Source organism: Leucopleurus acutus (assembly GCF_964270905.1).
Source record: "Leucopleurus acutus genome assembly, chromosome: 1".
NCBI classification, from domain to species: Eukaryota; Metazoa; Chordata; class Mammalia; order Artiodactyla; family Delphinidae; genus Leucopleurus; species Leucopleurus acutus.
In genome coordinates this window covers 34,480,083-34,503,127 of record NC_139142.1, presented here as the reverse complement: position 1 = coordinate 34,503,127, position 23,045 = coordinate 34,480,083, and the positions used below count along the sequence as shown (strand labels likewise).

The 23,045-nt window shown below is 35.2% G+C and overlaps 1 protein-coding gene across 5 annotated transcripts in view; it reads left to right on the top strand.

The window, feature by feature from the left end:
* GPHN (gephyrin) overlaps positions 1 to 23,045 on the top strand; it is a 618,453-nt gene that overhangs the window by 433,796 nt on the left and 161,612 nt on the right. For 4 of the 5 annotated variants that reach the window (XM_082854448.1, XM_082854447.1, XM_082854446.1 and 1 more), the window contains one exon: positions 9,162 to 9,204. In XM_082854448.1, the coding sequence (XP_082710574.1) occupies positions 9,162 to 9,204 (43 nt within the window). Of the gene's footprint in view, positions 1 to 7,361; positions 7,425 to 9,161; positions 9,205 to 23,045 lie in introns of all 5 variants that reach the window. The other variant, XM_082854450.1, reaches the window with a different exon arrangement.

Here is a 23,045-nt window from a genome sequence, read left to right as displayed (position 1 = left end):
AGATTGAAATCCAGTTTGGCTCCAGAGTGCTACTCCCCAAACTGCCTGCCATTATATCATTTTTTCTTCATTCCTGCATTCACATACCTATTCTTAATGGTTTTCATTGCTAAGAGAAATAGTCAGGAGCAAAAAGTCAATGAAAGTTCAAGGTCTAATTAGGAATGCAGTGCTTGCCATTGGTAGGTTAGAGAGATAAGATCATCTACTAGTGTACAGAGAAATGGATTTAGAAGTCAAGAGGGCTGAGTTCCGTTACTACTTTACTGTGTGATCTAAAGCCAGTAACAATCCTTGCTTTCTCATCTCTAGAATGGATATAAATTTCTCTTTAAAATAATCGGTTATTCATCTGAAAATTGAGAAATTGTGTCATCAATAATTGAAAATCCCTACTAGTCAAAAATTTTTATTTAGGTTTGTTATATATATATAATTTATATATATACATATATATATAATTAGGTAGTTGTATTTTCCTCATGTTTATCATGATCAACATTAAAATTCTCAGAACAAAAATCAACTCACAAATATTGTTGGTACCAAGGGAAGACCAACCTAGGACTTTCAAATTTTTTGGAGGTCATTGAGAGTGACTCAATTTAGAATTAAAGCTTTAAATAGGAAATACATTAAGAATATTCACGATTGATGTTCAAATTATATTCCCTTGAGTCATAGTGTGATCAGTTCTATTCTTAGATATGTTCTACATATTATAGTATTCTCTTTGAGAATAAGGAACTCACCATGTTACCTATAAAGCAGCATAAATAGGCTTTTCATTTTTAATGGTAATTATTCACTTCACCAGCTGTGTAACCTGCCATAGTTCAGCTTCTTTTAGAAGAGGTTAATACTGAAAAAAGAGAAATTCTTCACATTTACCTAGGACTTAGGAAAGCTAAGTGGAATTTAAGACAGTAGTAATTCAAGTGGTGGTGGGAAAACATTTAAGAATGGTCCTCTGGAAAAGATGTGTAAAATTATGTTGCTTATAAATATTGTCTGTGTGCCTGCAAAGATTTATGTTATACTTAGATAATAGCATTGTTGCTCTCTACCTGTGGTCAAGGTATGACTGAGTTCAAAGAATATTAATTAATGATACACATTTATCCACACACACGTATGTGTGTGTGTGTGTGTGTGTGTGTGTGTGTGTGTGTGTAAGTTCACCTTTGGTTAGAGAGTTTGAAATGTGATGACAGTTAAATGATTATTCCATTTAATTAATTATCTAAACCAATTGGAAAAGAACAAGTAAAGCAGAATTTTTTTTTTTAAGTCTGAGGTCTTTATAACTTTTTAAAAGCCATGTATCTTTTTTGTTTCTGAGATGGTCTGTCTATTAAATGGGCAGTTGCTTAATTCAGTGACCAATATATAATTTTCTCAAAAAGAGAAGGGCTTCTTTTATATGTGGTTTGATAAAGGGCAGCAGACGGAGGTGTTAAAGATTTCTTACAGCAACAAAATCCTAGAGATAAAAGGAAGCTTAAAAGTTATCTAGTTCAGAGTTTTTTTTAACCTTTTTGCTCCCATAGACCCATTTGGGAATCTGGCAAAGCCTACAGACTCTCTTTCAGAAAAATGTTTTAAATATATATAAAATAAAATACATAAGATTACAAAATAACTAAATTGAAATCATTAGCAAAATATCTATTACAAATTATGATATAATAATACTGCCTTTTTAAAAACACATCAAATAACAAAATTTAGCAGCAAATCATTAGACTACTGTAATTTGAAATCCTGGTGAACATACACAATATTTTTAAATATCCATAATAATTTGAAGCAATAGATTCTGCTATTATTACTATAATTTGTCACCTAAGCTCATAATGAAAGAAAATAGTAAAATTTAATTAGGTTGGTGAATATAAAAATGATAATTTTTTTCTCCATCACAGTAAATGGACCCCTCATTTTTATCCACAGGTTCTCTCAAGGGGTCCATCAACCTCAGTTGAAACCCCCGAAAACATCCTCATTTTGCAGATAAAGAAACTAAGTCCCATGGAAGTGAGATAACTTGACTAAAATCATACAACACAGAATTAGATTAACCCTTGCAGTGGTAACCTCACACCTTAACTCAGCCTTTTTTGAAGATTCAGTCTAGAAATTGGCAATTATAGTCTTCTGTTTGTCCCTGATTTATGGCATGATCTGGAACAAATTCTTTATTCTCATTGTGCCTCAGATTCTACCTATATAAAATGTAGGTGACTTAAAATGTACGTAAGGATAATAATAATGACTTAGATTTGTATTGCTCTTTTTCATTTACAATAGTTTTTACATATATTATCCTGCTTAATTTTCCTCATTTTATGGATAAGGAAATTAAAACTCCAGGATGTTGAATGTCGTCTAAGGTTCTAAAGATCAGAAAAGGAAAAACCAGTATCAGAAACCATACCACTGGACTCCAAAGAACATTCCTTTATCATGCTGCCTTTCACGTTATAAATAAAACTCTGATTTCAGTCACATATGTATTGTGATATCATAAACACAAATTAAACACAAATAAGTGGTCATTGGGCTCAGATGAGCCAAATACTTATATCCTAATTTATCCAGATAAAGTGATGAATGAATAGAACTATGGAACGGAGCTTTTCTAGACCAAGTCTCCATTTTTGCAATAAGAAGTGAGAAGAGAAAGAAATAGAATTTAAGAGTCTAAGATTGTAGAGTTGTTGGCTTAATGTTGTTTAAATCAATCCTTTCTTTCCTTCTCTTTCAAGGTAGGCTAAAGAGGCAAGTAATCTGAGTAAATGCCAATGAGGTCATTTTTCTCTATTCTCTTAAGTTTTACTTTTATGAGTTAATGGTATTCAGTGAAGTTTGTTCTTTCAGAGACAGATTACTCTTAAATAAGTTTAATAAGGTAGAGAAATTAAAGTCAAAAGGGCCATGATACATCAAATATCTCTGTCATTCAAGTGACCCTGACCTATGAGATACAGGACATTCTGTTCTCTCAGAGAAATCTTCTTAACCTGACCTAAAACCTATGGTATAGAATAACCTTTATTGGACTCCAAATGTCACTATTTGATTAACCTTAAGCAGTATTAATAGTAATTTGTTTTCCAAATTCTTATAATCATTCTATAGGGTATTCAGATATTTCTTTGCTATAATCCACATACTTTTCATATTGTATCTCTCAATATTACCTGATCCAAATAAATTAAAAACATTTTAAGATAGTACAGGAATAGCTATGATCATACTTATACTATAAATAATAAATTTGAATCTGCTGAGATTAAAAAAATACTATAATTACTACAAAAATAAACACATTGAGATTTGGCAAATGTTTATACAAAGCACTATATTTGACTTAGTTAGAAATATAAAGAGAATTAAAGTCATGGTCCTCTCCCTCCAAAAATAAACAGTATATTTGGGAACCTACATCAATAATTGAAATGTGAGTAACTATGAGAACTCTTAAAGTAGAAGTTCAGTTAAGAGGCTTTAAGAATTTAGGTATACCCTAAAACTAGATTGTGGTGATGGTTGGACAGCCATATAAATCTATTGAAAGCTATCAAATGTGCACTTAAAATATGTGAATTTTATAGTATGTAAATTGTTTCTCAGTAAGGCTGTTAAAAGAGTTCAGGGAAAGAAGAGATTATTTCTGGTTGAGGAACTTGGGGAATATTTTTTGCCCCAAATACAATTTAAGCCGTATCTTAAAGGACAAGTAGTATTTGGATCAGAAAATAAGCAACAGAGTATTCTAGAAAGAGGAAATAGCTTGTCTAAGGTCTAAAAGCTCAGGAGTACAAGAAATATGCTAGAGGAGCTAGTTCAGACTTTGCTCCATGACTTAGATTATATGGCTTTCATTCCTACCAGTACATGTGGCCGTATGGCTATGACATTTCCAAAAAGTTTTGGTCAATCCCTATTGAGAAAAACATATAACTGTACATGGATATTTTTTCTTTCCATCAAAAATAAGAACTTGCCTCCATTTTGAGCTGATGAGAAAGTTATAATGAGGAGTGTGTATAATTCAGAATGTTTCACAGCTGTCAGTGGCTCCACTGATCATAACAACCACTGACATTTGTTTCCGTCTTTATAGCTTAAAATCACTGATACATACATTATTTCCTTTGAGCCCGTAACAGTCTTTATTTTACCGATGAAGACAGTAAGATTAAAGCAGGGTCCAGAGCCTAAAATAATAAAGACATGCTAAAGTAAAGATCAAGATATTCTGGCCTGCTAAGAATAGGATGAGGGAGAGAAAATGGTAATATAAGTAAATGATCTTTAAACAATTAAAAATCTGCTAACTAAATTGCATGCCACACGTGAATCAAAACCCATCTCATACAAAAAATAAAACAGATAAAGTTAACTACTGTCATCAATAATAGGAATCCAAAGTTGACATTTTTTCTAATAAGCTGATAAAACCCTCTTATTGACTGGAACAGCCCATGTTAAAATAAGATTTATCAACAGTAAAGAAAAGTACATAGGGAGCTTAATAACAATTTCTAAATAGGTAGTCATTTTTGTTATTTGCTTTTTAAAATTTAAACAGATTAAAATTTAAAGCAAACCACTGACATAGAGTTTCTCGGATTATATAAGTAAGCATATATACAGAAGCTTAATTTTTAATTTAAAATGTAACTGCCAACCAGTAAAATCATGTTAAAAATAGAGAGGGCATTCATAATGTCCATCAAAGAAGATGACTTTTGTTCTTGACTTTGACACCATCTGACCAACTGCTCAGAAATTTTAAATATGAGCCATATTGTATAGATTTATTCCAAATTTTTACAAGGAAAAAGAATACAAATTAACCCAGTGAGCAGCAAAATAGAGGCAGTTTTTATGAAATCTGAGTTGTGTTAACCTGCAATCAAATGTAATCTCCATTTTAATATTTACACATCTTTATATTGTTATGAACCTATTCTTGACATGGGTTTTATTTTGTTTCTCTCCTCCCTCACTTCTGTGAAATGCAGAAGGGAAAAGATGTTTGTTATTCACATATTTGTACCCCACTAACTGGTGTTACACATCTGGCTTCCACTGGAGAGCCCCTGACATCGCAGGGAACGGTGATCAAAATTCCACACACTAGCTTCAAGCTGGGGGCTCGTAGCTATTGCAGCATTGAAGGGGGTATTTTCCTGGCTTCTTTAAAATAAGCATGGTGATGGGATGGTTTAAGGGAAGAACACCTCTCAAATCACATGACCACTGCTGTGCTTCCGTGTGTCCTGCTTTCTTCATAATAGCTTGGCACTACATTCTTTCTCTGTATCTTAGTGGGCTTTTGTGTGTACAAGTGGGATGGGGGTTGGGTGTGGGGACTTTCAGTGGATGCTTACACATTATGCATGCATCTTTCAATGTTAGAGTGATGTGCCTTCCCTTATGTGTCACAGATTATGGTCACAGATTAAATCTTCTGTGTTCCTGAGAGATTGGGCTGTCTCTCTCTTATTGGTGTGAGATTCATGTGTTTTGATGTTTACACCCTCAAATGTTCTTCATGTTGCATTAAACATAAGTTGAAATGTTTTCCCATAAGAGTTAGCTTTTCATGTTGGGCTGAAAAAGTCTTCATTTCTGTGTAGCAATTCATGTTATTATAACCTATGGCTTTCAATTGTACCTCCCATAATGAAGAGCTGACTTTAAACACTGTGCTATTCTTGTTAAGACCTAAGCATAAGGTAAGTCACTTCTCTAACTGTATCTAAAGATTGTGGTTGTTTGTTAAAGTTTTCTCAGCTTTGTTTAAAGCATTTTCACTTTTTTTCCTTACCGTTTATTACGTGCTCTCCCTCCTTTTGTTTTCTGTTTCATTGCTTAAGATGTCTTAATGGACAATGTGATCTTCAGCAAAAATTATACATGTAAACACATGTTGAAATGAATTAAATGAATTATTTGATGTCTGAAAGCAGTCTTGATTAGTAAATGAATACCTTCATTTTCAGTAAGTCTCTTGTGTTTTTTATTTCCTCCATTGACTTTAATATACTGTTTCTACACATGATTTTAGCTTTGATTTCAGTTGAAAGGGGAATTAATTGTCAATACTATAAATGTTATCTTAGTAAAATAACATAATCCAGTAGAATAAAGTAACAGATCATCCAACACCATACTTTTCATTTTTAATCCCTGACAAATTGGGTAAGATAAAGAAAAACAACAGCAAATCATAAAACTTGAAACAGACCTGTGTTACCTTTTTTATAGTCCATATTGTGAGAACAATAGTTGTTTCTCAACTTTATTCTTTCAAGTAAATCCCATTACATTGTGAGCTAGGCAAAGTCTTCATATTGGGATTTTATTAAATTAAGTCAGTATTATAATGATGACAAGTTTCATGGTACAGAAAAGGGCATCCACTGCACACATAAGTATTAAAATGTTTTAAATTAATTTTCTCAATTTTTTAATGTATACTCAAAATCACTACAGTAAAGAAGGTCATTTAATCATTGATTTTTAAAAGTGATTTCCCTCAAATCTGGGTCAAATAGCCAATGTAATGTAAATGAGAAGACATTGGTTATACTGATGTTGGCAATTTTTGAACCCAGATTCAGAATATTGAATTTTTCTCATCATCCAAATTTCTCTTCAAAACTGTTTGAAATATATCGTTCTAAACTGATGTGCCACAAAGCAAGACTTGGGTTTCTTTATTAAATTCATGCTATGAGGGACTTCCCTGGTGGCTCAGTGGTTAAGAATCCGCCTGCCAATCCAGGGGATGTGGGTTCAAGCCCTGGTCCGGCAAGATCCCACATGCCGCAGAGTGGCTAAGCCCATGTGCCACAACTACTGAGTCTGCGCTCTAGAGCCTGTGAGCCACAGCTACTGAGCCCATGTGCCAGAACTACTGAAGCCTGCGTGCCTAGAGCCCCTGCTCTGCAACAAGAGAAGCCACTGCAATGAGAAGCCCACACACCGCAACGAACAATAGCCCCTGCTTGCTGCAACTAGAGAAAAACCCTCACACAGCAACAAAGACCCAACGCAGCCAAAAATAAATTAAAAAGTAAATTAAAAAAAAAAACTACTTAAAAAAAATTAATGCTATGAGTGAATTTTTTGTTAAGTTTTAGGCCACCTAAGAAAGGGAGAGAGTGTTTTTTTTATTGTGGTTTTGATTTGGTTCGCTTTTTTTGGTAAAGCCAGCTAGTACTTCACCTCCATTTCCATTTAGACATTATATAAGTCTGTTGAAACATTTGATGAGACAATTTGAACTACTCATCTGAACTGCTCTGTTCATTGTAAATCTCTTGTTTCTATCCATACACTAGCTCCACTCTAGATTGGAAGGGCTTAAAGATGAACTCTGGAGGAATAGAGGATACGACTTAAGAGTAACTATTACTGATCAAAGGAGCTGCTTTCCATTCGCAAACGTTGCTTTGCGCTATGGGTTTGGCTCCTTCTGTTTCCACATCTTGTTGAAGACTTTCTTGACTTCCATTTGACTTCTTTGAATTCTGTTTTTGTCCTTCAACATTTTCCCCTTTCTTTTCCTTCTCTCTCCAGATTTTTCTCTCACTCTTTTGGCTATCTCCTGTGTTCTTTGAATCGTTTTTAAAATGTAGTTTATCTCTTTATTAAGCTTGTCTATTAATTTGTCTATTAGTGTTTGTTTCTTTTCTCCTTTAAGGCTGTAGTGATATAGTTAACACTTATTTTCATTCCATGGTATGCCAACTTGCTTGTTTATTTTGCAGCAAGTTCATTAGTCATTCTTACCCTCTTGGTATGAATTTTCAATAAGAAATGGCAGAACATTCTGCATTTACATATTGTCCCCTTCTATAAGACCATACTTTCTTTTCTATCTACTAGATTTACCCTCCTCAAACCTCTCTCTCTTTTTTTTCTTTTCCTTGCTCTCGTGTCTTCCTTACTGTATTATTTTCTTTAAGTAGTCATTAATTTCTTTCCCATTTGGTCCAGCATTGTTCTCCAATAAAACTTCGAGAAAAGAATATAAGAATATTATCTTACAGATTAGCTTCTTCATTCTAGTATATTTAAAACTAATTAAACAATCTGGGCCAAAAGAGAATAACTTTAACATCTGGAATTATATTTCCTCTCTTTTTTTTTTTTTTTTTTTTTTGGTGTGTCCTGTGTGTATGTGATTTTTTTTATTGTTGTTGTTTCTTTAAACATTAACAATTGTTTTTTTCAGGGAAGGACAACCATTACCCACCCTAAGTTGCAACATTACTTTCATAATTTGTTTCATTACAATAGTAGACTGTGTTAAGCGATAGAAATTAATTTGCTGTGTATACCATTTGGGGCAAGCTGCTGGGGAGTGGGAAGAAGAGGTGTGGAGTTTCAATACAGTTGCCTCTGAAATCAACAAGTGTCAATGCCATCCAGCATGGCCCTTGAATTCATCAGTTTTGCAACATGTAAAAGAATGTTCCACTTTGACCTGAAATATTTGAATCAACATGAGTTTCTGATTGATAACTATATACACACTTAAGAACTGGCAAATAAATGACTTCAATTTCATTGATTTCCAATTGAAACATCTTTCATAACTAATATTATAATCAATTATTATAATCAGTAAATAACAAAGGTTATTAGACTCACATGTAAATATTGTATATGAAGATTTCTTTTCCCCTCATTAACATATGTAACTAAAAATGACTACCAGTGAACATTTGATTACAGCTTTATTACTTGAATTGCATTATTGTTTTAGTCAAGAGATAAGCACAGTATCTTTAATATTAAGCATCTGAATTCACAACTGAATATGTGGTAACTTGAATTTTTTCCCATATACTAATTCCCAATACACATCAATTAAAAAATGCCATTAGTTTTACCCTTGTCCCATGTACAATATTGTGCCCCCAATTTTTTTTCTAGAAATCAGTCCTTTCTTTAAGTAAGAAAAGGAAAAATTAAAAATATATGGAATAAGTGTAACATATTTTTATTAACATGTTTTTATATGTGAGATACATAAAGCCTTTGCTCCTAGACCTCAGGAGTTTGCCCATTAAATATACATATCTGGCTATCTCTGTTATGAGCCCTAAATTACTGAGTTTATGCTCTCTCTGCAGGTCCAGTCCAGGTGCAGCAGCAAGGAGAACATTCTCAGAGCCAGTGAGTATATCATTATTTCAGATGGACTACTGGATTAGAACTTGTGGTTCAACAAGAAGGAAAGCTAAAAATGACATTTTGGTGAAAGAATAAAGAAGAGCACTGGGGAAAGTTTATGTCAAGAATATGAATTTTAGAGCTTTTGCCTTCTAAAATTAACAGTATCAATATATTAATATTTCCCTTATCACAATTGTTTTTGCAAGTCCTGACATCAGAACTTTGACAGCACTACTGGTTAGGGTAGTAATGAGCTCCTCTGTGACTCCAAGATGAGAACCCTCTTTAATTGCCCCACTGCCAAAAAGTTATTTGAAAACAGACTAACTGAAAATAATGTAATATAAATCCACTAAATGAATCTGAAAAAGAAAAAAAGGACCCCTAAGCAGGTACATCATAATCATTTCGTGAATATGAATTCCTAAAAGATGTTATCTTCACAGGCAGCATATTTCAGAACATAGTGCCCTAAACCAAAGATGAAGAAACCTTATTTTTCTGTTTTATCACCAATAACATTTGCATGGAAGTCATTTGACTTTGTGTATTATTCATTTTCTGACTTTGTGTATTATTCATTTTCCTATCTTATAAAAAGGAAATATAAATAGCTTTTCCTTACCTGTATCCTTGAAATGATGTGACATCAAAGGTTGTGCCTTGAAAGCTTTGGGATTCTAAGAGAAAAGTGCTGTATAAATACTAATTTTGTAGATATTGTTCTCTGTCACTTAATATTAATGGTATCACCCTATCTTCTTCCTGATCATTATCAAGAGAAGAAGTGCAGGAGGACCATACTGAAATGGGTCCTTACTTATACCACTGGGAGTTTTAGTAAATGGAATGATTTCTATTTACAGTAGAATGTCTGTATTATTTAACAATTTAAAAAGTACCTGGAGAACTTCAAATAGGTAAAATTTTGTTTCATTTTATTTTTTTTAATGTAAGATTTTCCCATTTCTGTGTTGTAAATCTGCTACCTTAGCTTGAAGACCTTGAGTTATTAGGCAAGCACACTTCAGTTTTTTGTCCAGGACCTTCATATTAGAGTTATATAAAAATAAATGCAAACAGACATGTTTAACTTGTATACTTTTGTGAGTTTTCATAACATCTGACAGGCATGTGAATCTGAGGCAGGTGCTTCAATAATAGGAGATGTAAAGTCCTATAATCCCTTCTTAAGACCTAAGGTTGAGAAAACTAAGAGTCAAGGAAGTGATGATTGAATATTTACTAAAATAAAACAACAGAAATAAATGAAATTTTAAAATAACATTTTTGATGATTTCCATTTATTGTTGATCCTCAGATGATGATGGATCACTGATAGTGATTGTGGTGATTAGGAATTAAAAAAATTTCTTACTGAGAACAGATTTCTTTGAAACCTTTTTCACCTCTATCATGGATCTTTGTGCTGTTAGAACTGCTTTCATTTCACTTATGCTCTAACTGGCTTGTTGGTTGTTAATCACTTTGGATGGACCTTATGATGGTCCAGGTTTTTCTGTTCACCTTTTCTTAGGATAAAATAATCATGTAGATGGTCCATATAGCTATTTAGATCCATGTAGAGAGCCCATCCGACATAGTAGCCTCTTAGTTCTGTGAGTTCTATAAGTTTAAGGTCGTTCCTCTCAATACTGCTTTAGTAACTCATACTCATGCCCATAGCCACACCCAGGACTTTTCATGAGCTGTTCTACCTCTGAACTTCTTAATCTCATTGCTTATTTAGTCTACTTCTTTTTTTTTTTTTCCTTCCTTTGCCATGTAATACTATATTGCAGTCATAGAGACCCTATTAGCAGTTCTCCCATTCTCTCAGTGCTATGTCCTGCCTCTATTCCTTGGGACCCTTTCCCTCAGAGCATAAAATATCCATTCCCCTTATTTTCCTAGAAAACTCTTACTTATCCTTCCATACTCAGTTCAAGTGTGATCTCCTCTGTGATGGCTTCTCTGAGTTGTTCCAAGGCAAGGTGACTAATCCTTGTATACCCCATACAGTTTCTTCTATTTTAATGATTTTTTCATTTACTTACTGAATTAACTATCCTCAAGGAAAACATTTCCAAAATGTAGCTAATAAAAAGAAAACTACGATCAACTGCTTTTTTAGCACATGTAAAAATGTATCAAAGCAAAAATCAGCAGATACTAGAGAAAGGAAAAAAGTTAGAACTTAATAGAGCTTGTTCAGAATTGTCCAAGGAAGAGTTAACTTTGGTAACTTTGTTCAAGCAAGAGGTAACTTTCCTTTAGCACCTCAAAACTATTGAATTGGCCAAAAAGTTCCTTCGGTTTTAAAGTAAAAATAAGAGACACATTTTTCATTTTCACCAAGAACTTTATTGAACAATGTATTCATCGTTTTGTTCCACTACCTTCTGCCATTTTTCAGGCAACTTCATAATTCCATCTTCCCAAAACTTTTTATCTTTTTGAGCAAAGAAGTGTTCCAGGTGCCTTTTACAGTCTTCTAGGGAATTGAAATTTTTTCCATTAAGAGAATATTGTAAAGACCGAAATAAATGGAAATCTGAAGGTGCAATATCTGGTGAATATGGCAGATGAATCAGAACTTCCCAGCCAAGCTGTAACAGTTTTTGCCTGGTCATCAAAGAAACATGTGGTCCTGCATTACCCTGGCGGAAGATTATGCATTTTCTGTTGACTAATTCTGGATGCTTTTCGTCGAGTGCTGCTTTCAGTGGGTCTAATTGGGAGCAGTAATTGTTGGAATTAATCATTTGGTTTTCCGGAAGGAGCTCATAATAGAGGACTCCCTTCCAATTTCACCGTGTACACAACATCACCTTCTTTGGATGAAAACTGGTCTTTGGTGTGGTTGGTGGTGGTTCATTTTGCTTGCCCCATGATCTCTTCCATTACACGTTATTGTACAATATCCACTTTTCATAGCCCGTCACAATTTGTTTTAAAAAACAGTCCGTTTTTGTTATGTTTAAGTAGAGAATCGCATGCGGAAATATGGTCAAGAAGGTTTTTTTCACTGAACTTATGTGGAACCCAAACATCAAAGCGATTAACATAACCAAGCTTGTGCAAATGATTTTCAGTGCTTGATTTGGATATTTTGAGTATGTCGGCTATCTCCCACGTGGAGTATAACGATGATTGTTCTCAGTGAATGTCTCCATTTGATTGCTATCAACTTCAACTGGCCTACCCGACCGTGGAGCGTCGTCCAGTGAGAAATCTCCAGCACAAAACTTCGCAAACCACTTTTGACACATTCGATCAGTCACAGCACCTTCTCCATACACTGCACAAATCTTTTTTTGGGTTTCAGTTGCGTTTTTACCTTTCTTGAAATAATAAAGCATGCCGAAAATGTTGCTTTTTTTCTTCCATCTTCAATATTAAAATGGCTACACAAAAATTCACCAATTTTGATACGGTATTTTTTTAATGCACACTGATATTGTAGCTGTTACAATACAATCTAACAAAATTGCTTCGAATGAAGTTAAAGACAAGCACTACTAGAGCCCTCTTACAGAAAAAAACCAAATGAACTTTTTGACCAATATTAAAACAACCTGTTGATAAAAGGCTGAGTTTATTCTTACTCTGGTGAGAGAGAGTGCCACTTCAACAAAGTCTTAGTCTCAGAGTCTCAGAAAGGGAACGGCAAAGTCAGGATATTTATGAAGTTTTGAAATTTGATTTAAAGCAGTTCTTTTAACGTGGGCTTGATTAGAATTAAATAAGGATCATGATATAATCATTTAGAAATCACGGGCATGGCAAGGCAAGGACTTCTGAGTCTTGGTGTATAAACCGTTTGTTGGTGCTTTCTGTTTAAGAAGCTTCTGGAATGAGCAATAAAGTTATTTATAACTTTTATCTTCCAAGGAAGAATCTTCTGGAATAGTAAAGTTATGCTGATAAAGACAATGGAATAGTAATGTTATGCTAATGAAGACAGTAAGCTGTGCACTTACAGATGGTTTCAGGTATCAGAATTCCCCTTGTGATCAGCCTAAGCTGAAAGATAGACCATTAACATCTAAGGATGTGATCAATCAATCAATCTAGACCTTCACCCTTACTTAAGGAATCACAGTATTACATCAACTATCTAGGAAAGTTTTTTCAACCTTCATAAGTGTCAGTTTGCCTGTTTTGTTGTTGTTGGATGGTCATTTATTGAACTATTGAATGAGACAGCAGCTATATAGCAACATTTAGAACTGTGGAGGTCTCACATCTGAACCCTGCTACACAAATGTGAGAAGGATTATGGTCAGAGTTTGTAGTCCTTTTTTCAGCCAGGAGCCAAAAGTGTCCAAAATTAAGCCAAGAACAACTATATGTCAACAAACTGGACAACATAGAAGAAATGGAAAAACTCTTAGAAACATATAATCTATCAAGACTGAATCAGGAAGAAATAGAAGATCTGAAGAGACCAAATACTAGTAAGGAGATTGAATCAATAATCAAAAATCTCCCAACCAAAAAAAAAAGCCAAGAACAGATGGCATCACTGGTTAATTTTACCAAATATTTAAAGAAGAATTAACACTGATCTTTCTCAAACTCTTCCCAAAAATTGAAGAGAAGGAAACACTCCCAAACTCATAAGACCAGCATTACCCTGATATCAAAGCCAGAAAAAGATACCACAAGAAAAGAAAACTACAGGCCAATATCCCTAATGAAGATAGATACAAAAATTCTCAATAAAATACTAGCAAACTGAATTTATCAGTACATTAAAAAGATCATTCCCTGTGATCAAGTAAGATTTACCCCTGGGATACAAGGACAGCTCAATATATGCAAATAAATAAATGGGATGCATCACATTAATAGAGTGAAAGAAAAAAATCATATGATCATCTCAGTAGACACAGAAAAAGCATTTGACAAAACTCAACATTTGTTCATGATAAAAAAAAAAAACTCAAATTTATAGGTATAGAAGGAACATACCTCAGCATAATAAAGGCCGTATATGGTAAGCTCACAGCTAACATCATACTCAATGGTGAAAAGTTGAAAGCTTTTCCTCTAAGATCAGGTATAAGATAAGGGTGCTCACTTTCATCATCCCTACTTAACATATTACTAGAAGTTCTAGACAGAGCAATCAAGCAAGAAAAAGAAATTAAAAGCATCAGAATTGGAAAAGAAGAAACAAAGTAGTCTGTATTTGCAGATGACATGATTATATAGAGAGAAAATCCTAAAGACTCCACCAAAAAACAGAACTGATCAATGAATTCAGTAAAGTTGCAGAATACAGAATTGACACACAAAAATTCAGTAGCTTATCTGAACTAACAATTATCTGAAAAAGAAATAAAGAAAATGATCCCATTTATAGTAGCTTCAAAAAGAATAAAATACTTAAGAATAACTTTAACCAAGGAGGTGAAAGATCTCTACACTGAAAACTACAAGACATTGATGAAAGAAGTCAAAGAAGACACACATAAATGGACAAGTATCCTTTGTTCATAGATTGGAAAAATTAATATTGTTAAAAATGTTCATACTACCCAAAGCCATCTGTAGACAGTAGACTATTCCTATCAAGATTCCAATGGTGGGCTTCCCTGGTGGTGTAGTGGTTGAGAATCCACCTGCCAGTGCAGGGGACACGGGTTCAAGCCCTGGTCCAGGAAGTTTCCACATGCTGTGGAACAACTAAGTAACTAAGCCCGTGTACCGTAACTACTGAGCCTGCATTCTAGAGCCTGTGAGCCACAACTACTGAGCACGCGTGCCGCAACTACTAAAGCCCATGTGCCTAGAGTCCATGCTCCACAACAAGAGAAGCCACCGCAATGAGAAGCCTGTGCACTGCAGCCAAGAGTAGCCCTTGCTCGCCGCAACTAGAGAAAGCCCACGTGAGGCAACAAAGACTCAGTGTAGCCAAAAGTTAAATAAATAAATAAATAAATTTATGTTAAAAAAAAACATTCCAATGGCATTTTTTGCAGAAGTGGAAAACAAAAATCCTAAAATTTGTATGGAATCATGAAAGACCCAGAATAGCCAAAGCTATCCTGAGAAACGAGAACAAAATGGGAGCCATCACACTTCCTGATTTTAAGCTATATTATAAAACTATAATAATCAAATAGTATGGTTCTGGCATAAAAATAGACACATAGACCAATGGAACAGAATCAAGAGCCCAGAAATAAATCCATGCATGTACAGCCAACTGATATTTGACAGGGAAGCAAAGGATATTCAATGGAGAAAAGACTATTCCATAAATGGTGCTGGGGAAATTGGATATTCACATTTAAAAGAAGGAAACTAAGGACTTCTCTGGTGGCACAGTGTTTAAGACTCTGAGCTCCCAATGCAGGGTGTCCAGGTTTGATCCCTGGTCAGGGAACTAGATCCCACATGCGTGCTGCACCTAAGAGTTCGCATGCCACAACTAAGGAGGCTGCCTGCTGTAACTAAGGAGTCCACGTGCCACAACTAAGGAACCAGCAAGCTGCAACTAAGGAGACCTCAAGCCGCAGCTAAGGAGCCCACCTGCCACAACTAAGGAATCAACGAGCTGCAACTAAGGAGACCGCCTGCCACAACTAAGACCCAGCACAACCAAATAAATAACTATTTAAAATAAAATAAAAGAAGGAAAGTAGACACCTGTCTTACACCACTTACAAAAATTAACTGGAAATGACTTAAAAGACTTAAATGTAAGACCAGAAACCATAAAACTCCTAGAAGAAAACACAGGAAAAAAGTTCCTTTACATCAGTTGTCCTCAACCCCTGGGCCATAGCCCGGTGCCAATCTGCAGCCTGTTAGGACCTGGGCCGCACAGCAGGACATGAGCAGCGGATGAGTGAGCGAAGCTTCTTCTGCCGCTCCCCATCACTCACATTACCACCTGAACCATGCTTCCCATCACTTGCATTACCGCCTGAACCATCCTCCCCCGCCACCCCAGTCCATGGAAATATTGTCTTCAACAAAACCAGTCCCTGGTGCCAAAAAGATTGGGGACTGCTGCTTTACATGGATTTTGTCGATGATATTTTGGATATTACACCTACGGGACAGGCAACAAAATAAAAAGTAAGCAAGTGGGACTACATCAAACTAAAAAGCTTCTGCATAGCAAAAGAAACTATTAACAAAATGAAAAGACAACCTATAGAATGGGAAAAAAATATTTGCAAACTGAATACCTGATAAGGGTATATTAAAAGTATATAAAAAGCTCATACAACTCAATAGCAAAAATAAATGAATTAAAAATCCAGTATAAAAAGACCTGAATAGATATTTTTCCAAAGAAGATATACGAATGACCAACAGGTACATGAAAAAGGCACTCAACATCACTAATCATAAGGGAAATACAAATCAAAATCATAATAAGATATCACCTCATGCCTGTCAAAATGGCTTTCATCGAAAAGACAAGGGATAACAAATACTGGCAAGGATGGGAAGAAAAGGGAACCCTCATTCATTGTTGGTGGGACTGTAATTTGATGCAGGCAACAGGGAAAACAGTATGGAGATTTCTGAAAAAATTAAAAATAGAACTTCCATACTACTCAGCAATGCTACTTCTGTGAATATATCCAAAGGAAACAAAAACACTATGTTGAAAGGATATCTACATCCCTTATTCATAGCAGCATTATTTACAATAGCTGAGACATGGAAAGAACTGATGTCCGCCAATGGATGAATGGATAAAGTAGTGTCATGTATACACACACACATAGACACACACACACACACACACACACACACACACACACACACACTGGAATATTATTCAGTCTTAAAAAGGAAAGAATTCTTGCTATTTGCAACAACAAGGATGGACCTTGAGGGCATTATGTTAAGTGAAATAAATCAAAGAAAGATAAACCCTATATGATCTCACTTATCATAACAATCAAAAAAAACTCCTAGAAAAGGAGATCAGATTTGTGGTTACCAGAAGCAGGGAGTGTGTGTTAGGAGAACTGGATGAAGGTGGTCAAAAGGTACAAACTCCCAGATATAAGGCACACAAGTACTGAGGATATAATGTACAACACGGTGACTATAGTTAACATTATTGTATGGTATATTTGATAGTTGTTAGAGTATAGGTCCCTTGAGTTCTCATCACAAGAAAAAAATTTCTTTTTCTTTTGTATCTATATGAGGTGATGGATGTTAAATAAACTTATTCTATTAACCATTTCACAATATATGAAAGTCAAATTATTCTGTACACCTTAAACTTACAATGCTGCATGTCAGTTATATCTCAATAAAACTGGGGAGAGAAACAAAAACAAAATTAAGCCAATCTGAGGAGTTTTTAGAAGAAGATATAGGGTTATTAGCCAAACTACCCAATTTTCTGACTTCTTTGTTTGCTTACTGGACCCTTTTAGTAATATAAATGATTCCAGAGAAGTATACAGGCATGTAAGAACAACATTCTTATCTAAAAGCAGCACATGTTTTTCCTTCAAAGGCCAATATTATATCTAAAGCAGCTGAGCCACTGCCACTGTAATTTCATGAAACTTTCAAGTGAGGAGTTCTTTAGTCTTGGTGGCATTATCTAACTCACCTACTAGTCTCTGAATCAGAGCATGTAGCACACTCCCTACTTTCTGCGCCTCTTGTAAAGCTTGAAGTAAAGAGGCTTGAGAAAGGAAGAAAGAAATCCAGAATTTCTCTGGATTGATCATGATATTTATTCTCAAATCAAGGTCCACTTTTCCTACTTTTTTAAAAATTAAATTATCTAACAATCTTGTTTTTCTTCAAAAAGAAACTGATGGCTTAAAAATGGATCTTGGATGATGCTAGGGACTCTACTGAAGGCAGGCATCAGTTTACAAAGATAGTAAGATCCTATCCAGTCTGTAGGCTTTGTACCACAAATCCAATACCAGTAATTGGGGAACACCCAATGACCTATTTGGGACCAAAATACCCATAAGTGGTTATCAAATATGTTATAACATTTGGAGCCACTCATCAAAAATAATTCTGCACCATACAATAAAATTTAAAGTGTTGAGTCCATTTAGAGGATCTGAAACAAAAGAAAAATAGTAACTTGTAAGGTGTATAAAAGTGAGACAGCCTCCAAATAATATATTGTTGTTTCTTAGTTCCCTTACAAGTTCTATTTCTTTTAAAGTTTGCTTCCCACCCAAAAAAATTAGAGAATTATTTTGGTGGAGTCAAGAACCTTGTCTTCTAGGTATGACCTAAGAAAGGGTTTTAGATTTCCATCTCTTTGGCCTGTTATATAGTTTGTCATTGGAAAAGTCACCTAATAGTTGAGTATAGTTCCCCAGCAAACCAACAGATTCATTATGAGGAAGTGGAACCAAAGGAATCTGGGTGGCTACCAAAAATAATAATAATAATGTAGTGCAAAACCAGTTTGGTTGTATGCTTTAGCTAGTTCACAAGTAAATAACAGCCAAGTATTAGATACATACCAATGAATGATTAAGGATGCAAACGAAGTGCAGTATTAAGAATAGGGCGATATAGATAACAAAGAAACATTAAACCAGGGGAAGAAAGGGAAGAAAATAACAATGAAAATAAAGAACAATAGAATGCAGATAAAACTGTGGCAGTCCACCTTCTTATTCTATGGATCTTGGGTAGAAGCTCCCTACACTCATATGGTCAAAGGTCTTGGATGGAGGATGTCTCTTTCAGAGAATTGTCTGTTTCTAGAGGATTTCTAAAAACTCCTCGGCTTAAAATCTACAAATTCAGGAATGGATTATGCCTCTTTGGGAGACATGAATCCAAGGATCAAACCTTTAGAGTTGTATAGCTGTGCTGATTACTAACAGTACTTGATAAGGTCCAACGGGGTTCCAGAGCTGTCTTTCTCTGATGTCTCTTCCAAAAGACCACTTCTCTGGGTTTTAGGTCATACAAGGTTATTTAAAAGGGTGTTGATGAAAGGCTGCTTGTACCTGTTTATAAGACTTGGTGTATGGCATGAATAATTCCTTGCAATATTTAGCCATATCTGCTTGCAATAGTGTGGAATTTAAGGAGAGATTCCTAGATGTATGTGGGAGAGTTGATGAACCACAGAAAGATTTGATCTCGTTGCCATTAAAGACAATGCCTTAGGTCATGGAAGTTCAAGAGTCTCTATGTTTGTTCTCTCTACCTTTCCTGAAGATTGGGGGTGAAATTAGTAAGTGGAATATCTTTCCAAAACTCTTTAGTAATAGGCCCAGGAAAATGGATGCCTCCATCACTAGAGAGAAAGGTCAGAATTCCCTGGATTGGGAACATGAAATCAAGAAAATTTTCCTACTATTAGAGTTATAGCTCTTTATCAAGGGAAGGCTTCAAACCATCCTAAGAATAAGTAAACAATCACCATGAACATATTCAAAACCCAGAGAGTAGTTTCATGAAACCCATTTGGAGGTGTTTAAACCTCAGGAGGGGGCCCTGAGTTTTGGACTCTTATCTATGTCCCACCTTTATATTCTTACCAGGATTATAGTGGTGACAGATGAGATAGAGTAAAGCTTTCCCATCAGTATTAATTATGTACAGTGGCAAATTTCTTCTTTAATTTGTGGGTAATTTCATGTAAAATTTTTATAAGATTCTGTTTGAAGTCCTTCAGTGCTGCTAAATAGCTAATAGTGCAATTTACACCCAGCTTTCTCGTGGTACCTCTTTTCTGACTGGAGCTGAGTGCTAGCATTCTATAATAGGGGCTTTGAACTCAATTTGCTTTTGAAGCAAACACTTGGTCCCTTGGGGTATTATAAGGGCTATAATTTTAGTGAAGGCTGTCTGTCTGGCATGATGATTAGTCAAGACATTTCCTCTAGCTTCCATATTATCTCCTTTTGTTTGAGCTCCTATTTTTATAATAGCCACTTCCTCAGGAAGCATTAGAGCACTTAAAATTTCTATAAATTGCTAACTTTTTTTTTTTAATTTATTTGGCTGCGCTGGGTCTTAGTTGCCACACGTGGGATCTTCATTGCAGCATGTGGGATCTTTAGTTACAGCATGCGGGATCTAGTTCCCCGACCAGGGAACGAACCTGGGCCCACAGCATTGGGAGTGTGGAGTCTTAACCATTGGACCACCACAGAAGTCCCTAAATTGCTAACCATTCTTAACTGAGATTCCTTCTGAGGTCAAGACCCTTCCTTGTTTCCAAAGCATTTCAAAGTCATGGAATAACCCAAAAGCAAATCTACTGTCAATGTATATATTAACTCTAATATCTGTAGCTAACTAAAACTTCTGGTGTGCTCACAGAATTCTGCCATCTGGGAAGATTTGCCTCTGACAAAGGATCATATCCTAGGGATGAAATTTTATAAAAATTAGGTAGGAAGTTAGTAAAGAGCTAATTTTAACTCACAAAAGGCCTGTTCATGTTTGGTGCCTAGGGAAGAGGTTCACTTTCAAAGGACTTGGTTAAGTCTTTTATTGGCATGGCAATTGCAGAAAAGTTGGGAACGCATGGCCCACGACAGTCAGTGAGACTCAAGAATCCTTTTTATTATCTCTTAGTTAAAGTCCGTATTCTGTCAGGAGTAAGGGATTTACTTCCTTGAGAGAAATCATGTTCTAGGTAATGAAATTTACTTAGACAAAGTTGTAACTTCTCTTTGGAAACTTTATCCTCTTTGTGAGTTAAAAAAGTAAGCGGATAGATGGAATCAATCTTAGAGCTCACTCCATCTTTAGAATACAACGTGGAGAGTGTTTCAGTAAATCTTTGCAACATAACAGTCAAAGTATATTTTGTATTTTCTCAGGAGAAGGCAAACAAATATTGACTATTTTGACCTAAAGAGTCATTAAAGAAAGCAGAACATAAATCTCCACAGTCAAATATGCAGCCTCAGGAGGTACTGAAGATAAAATACGTTTGGGGATTGGTACTACATGGAAGTGGGAAATGACTATTCTATTATGGGCCTGTTGTGCTGAACAAATCCCTATCCCCACCCATGCAGCATTTTGACTGAGGGATAGAAGTGTTACAAAAACTAGTACAACATATATTGCATCTTTTCTCTATTTACTTTTACCTGTTAGTTTTAGTGCTTCTTTAGCTTCTGGTTCAAGAGAGCATTTTACACTTTGGGGTATAGGTTTCAACGGCTTGATTTGGGTACTAATGGGTTCAGCCCCTGTAATCCTCCCTATATTCATAGAATTTTTGCTCACAGAATGAAAAAGTCTGGCATCTCCTTCAGATCTTCAATTTAGGGTTGATTTAAACACAAAGATACTAGTAAATCAATTTCCAAATTAGCTATATTCTCTTTGCAAATAAGGGAGTCCTCAGAGATTTCAAGAAAGAAACCATCAGGAAAATATTTAACAATTCCATTATAGTACACCCTGCCTAGCAAGTTAGCAGGTATGATATCACAGAAGAAGGAAGAATGTTATTTTGTTAAATGTCCAAGGATAACAGTTATGAATGACATGGAACCAACAAAAGGATTATTAGAGGTACCCACTGAGTAGGTTTTTTTACCCCATGGGGGAGATTGTGTAACAGTGGTCGAGTTTAAGATTGATAGTGTTTGCCTCTATATCAATAAAAAAAAAAAATTTTTTTTGGCAAGGTTCTCCTTTAATATTTAGAGAAATTTCTCCCTGGGAATTTAAGGGTAAAACAAAAAATACCCCTCATTAATTTATTTTTTTTCCCCTTTAGCTTCTTAGCTAACACAAGTTAGCTCTTTTTCCAATATCCTTCTTTATATAGTATCTGTAAGTATCTTTATCAAGAGATGCCCTCTTTTGGGATTTACTGACCCTGGTAGAAACATCTAGTTGTTTTATCTCTAATGCTATCAATTTATTCTGAGTTTTATTTTGTTTTTGTTCTAAGACTCTCAAAATATTCAGCAAGGTACTTGAGTTCTGGCAGTGGCATTATTTCCCATACTAGTTTTCGCTTGCCTACTAAATCCCCTATTTGGCTTAAGACTGTTTACAAAAATCTAGAAGAGAGTTAGGAGTCACATCTGCTTTAACATCTACTCCTGAGTGCTGTCTAAAACTGTTAAAGAGCCTATCCCTGAGGTCTCCAATGTTATCCTTTCCTTGCTTGTAAGAATAAGTCAGAGCCCAGTCTACTTTCTCAGGAAGGACTTCTGGAATCGCCTCCAAAGGACTATGACCAACTTCTCTAGCTTTTCTAAACCCCTCTGGTTTCCTGTGCAGTTTAGGTTCTTCTGAGTTACCCTCAGGTTCTTCAATTCTGCTTTCTCATGGAATTTTTTGCGTCTCAAGCTTCCACAAACATAAGAACTAATTGTAATAGAACTGGAAGCCCTGGGTATGTTCTTAAAATTATTCCAAATTTCTCTGCAAATTTTACTCTGCCCTTTCTAGGCTTTGGAAAGTCATTGATGACTCTCAGCTCAGAGGAAGAACGGAGCTTAAAATCAACCATAAGGGGATTTTTTTCTGTTCTGAAGGAAGTTAAACTTTAAGAGGTAACTGAGCTTTGGAAGTTTCTGGCCAGCCACAAGGAAAGGGGAGTGGAACAGAGGGAGAGATGGATAGAGGGAAATGGAGGAGTATAGGATGGGGAAAGAGAAATAAGATAAAATCCACTAGGTTCAAGGTATGATTTTGGAGGATCTAAACAAACATTATTTTAAGTTTTTCACATTTTTATTTTGCCTTGGCCAAGGAATTTCTTTAAGCAATTTTGGAATCTGAATTTCTTTTGGTTATTTCCTCACACCAATCAAAAATATCCAGCCCATTAGATGTTTGGAATTTTGTTCCTTTTTTGTCCTACAGCACCTCTCAAA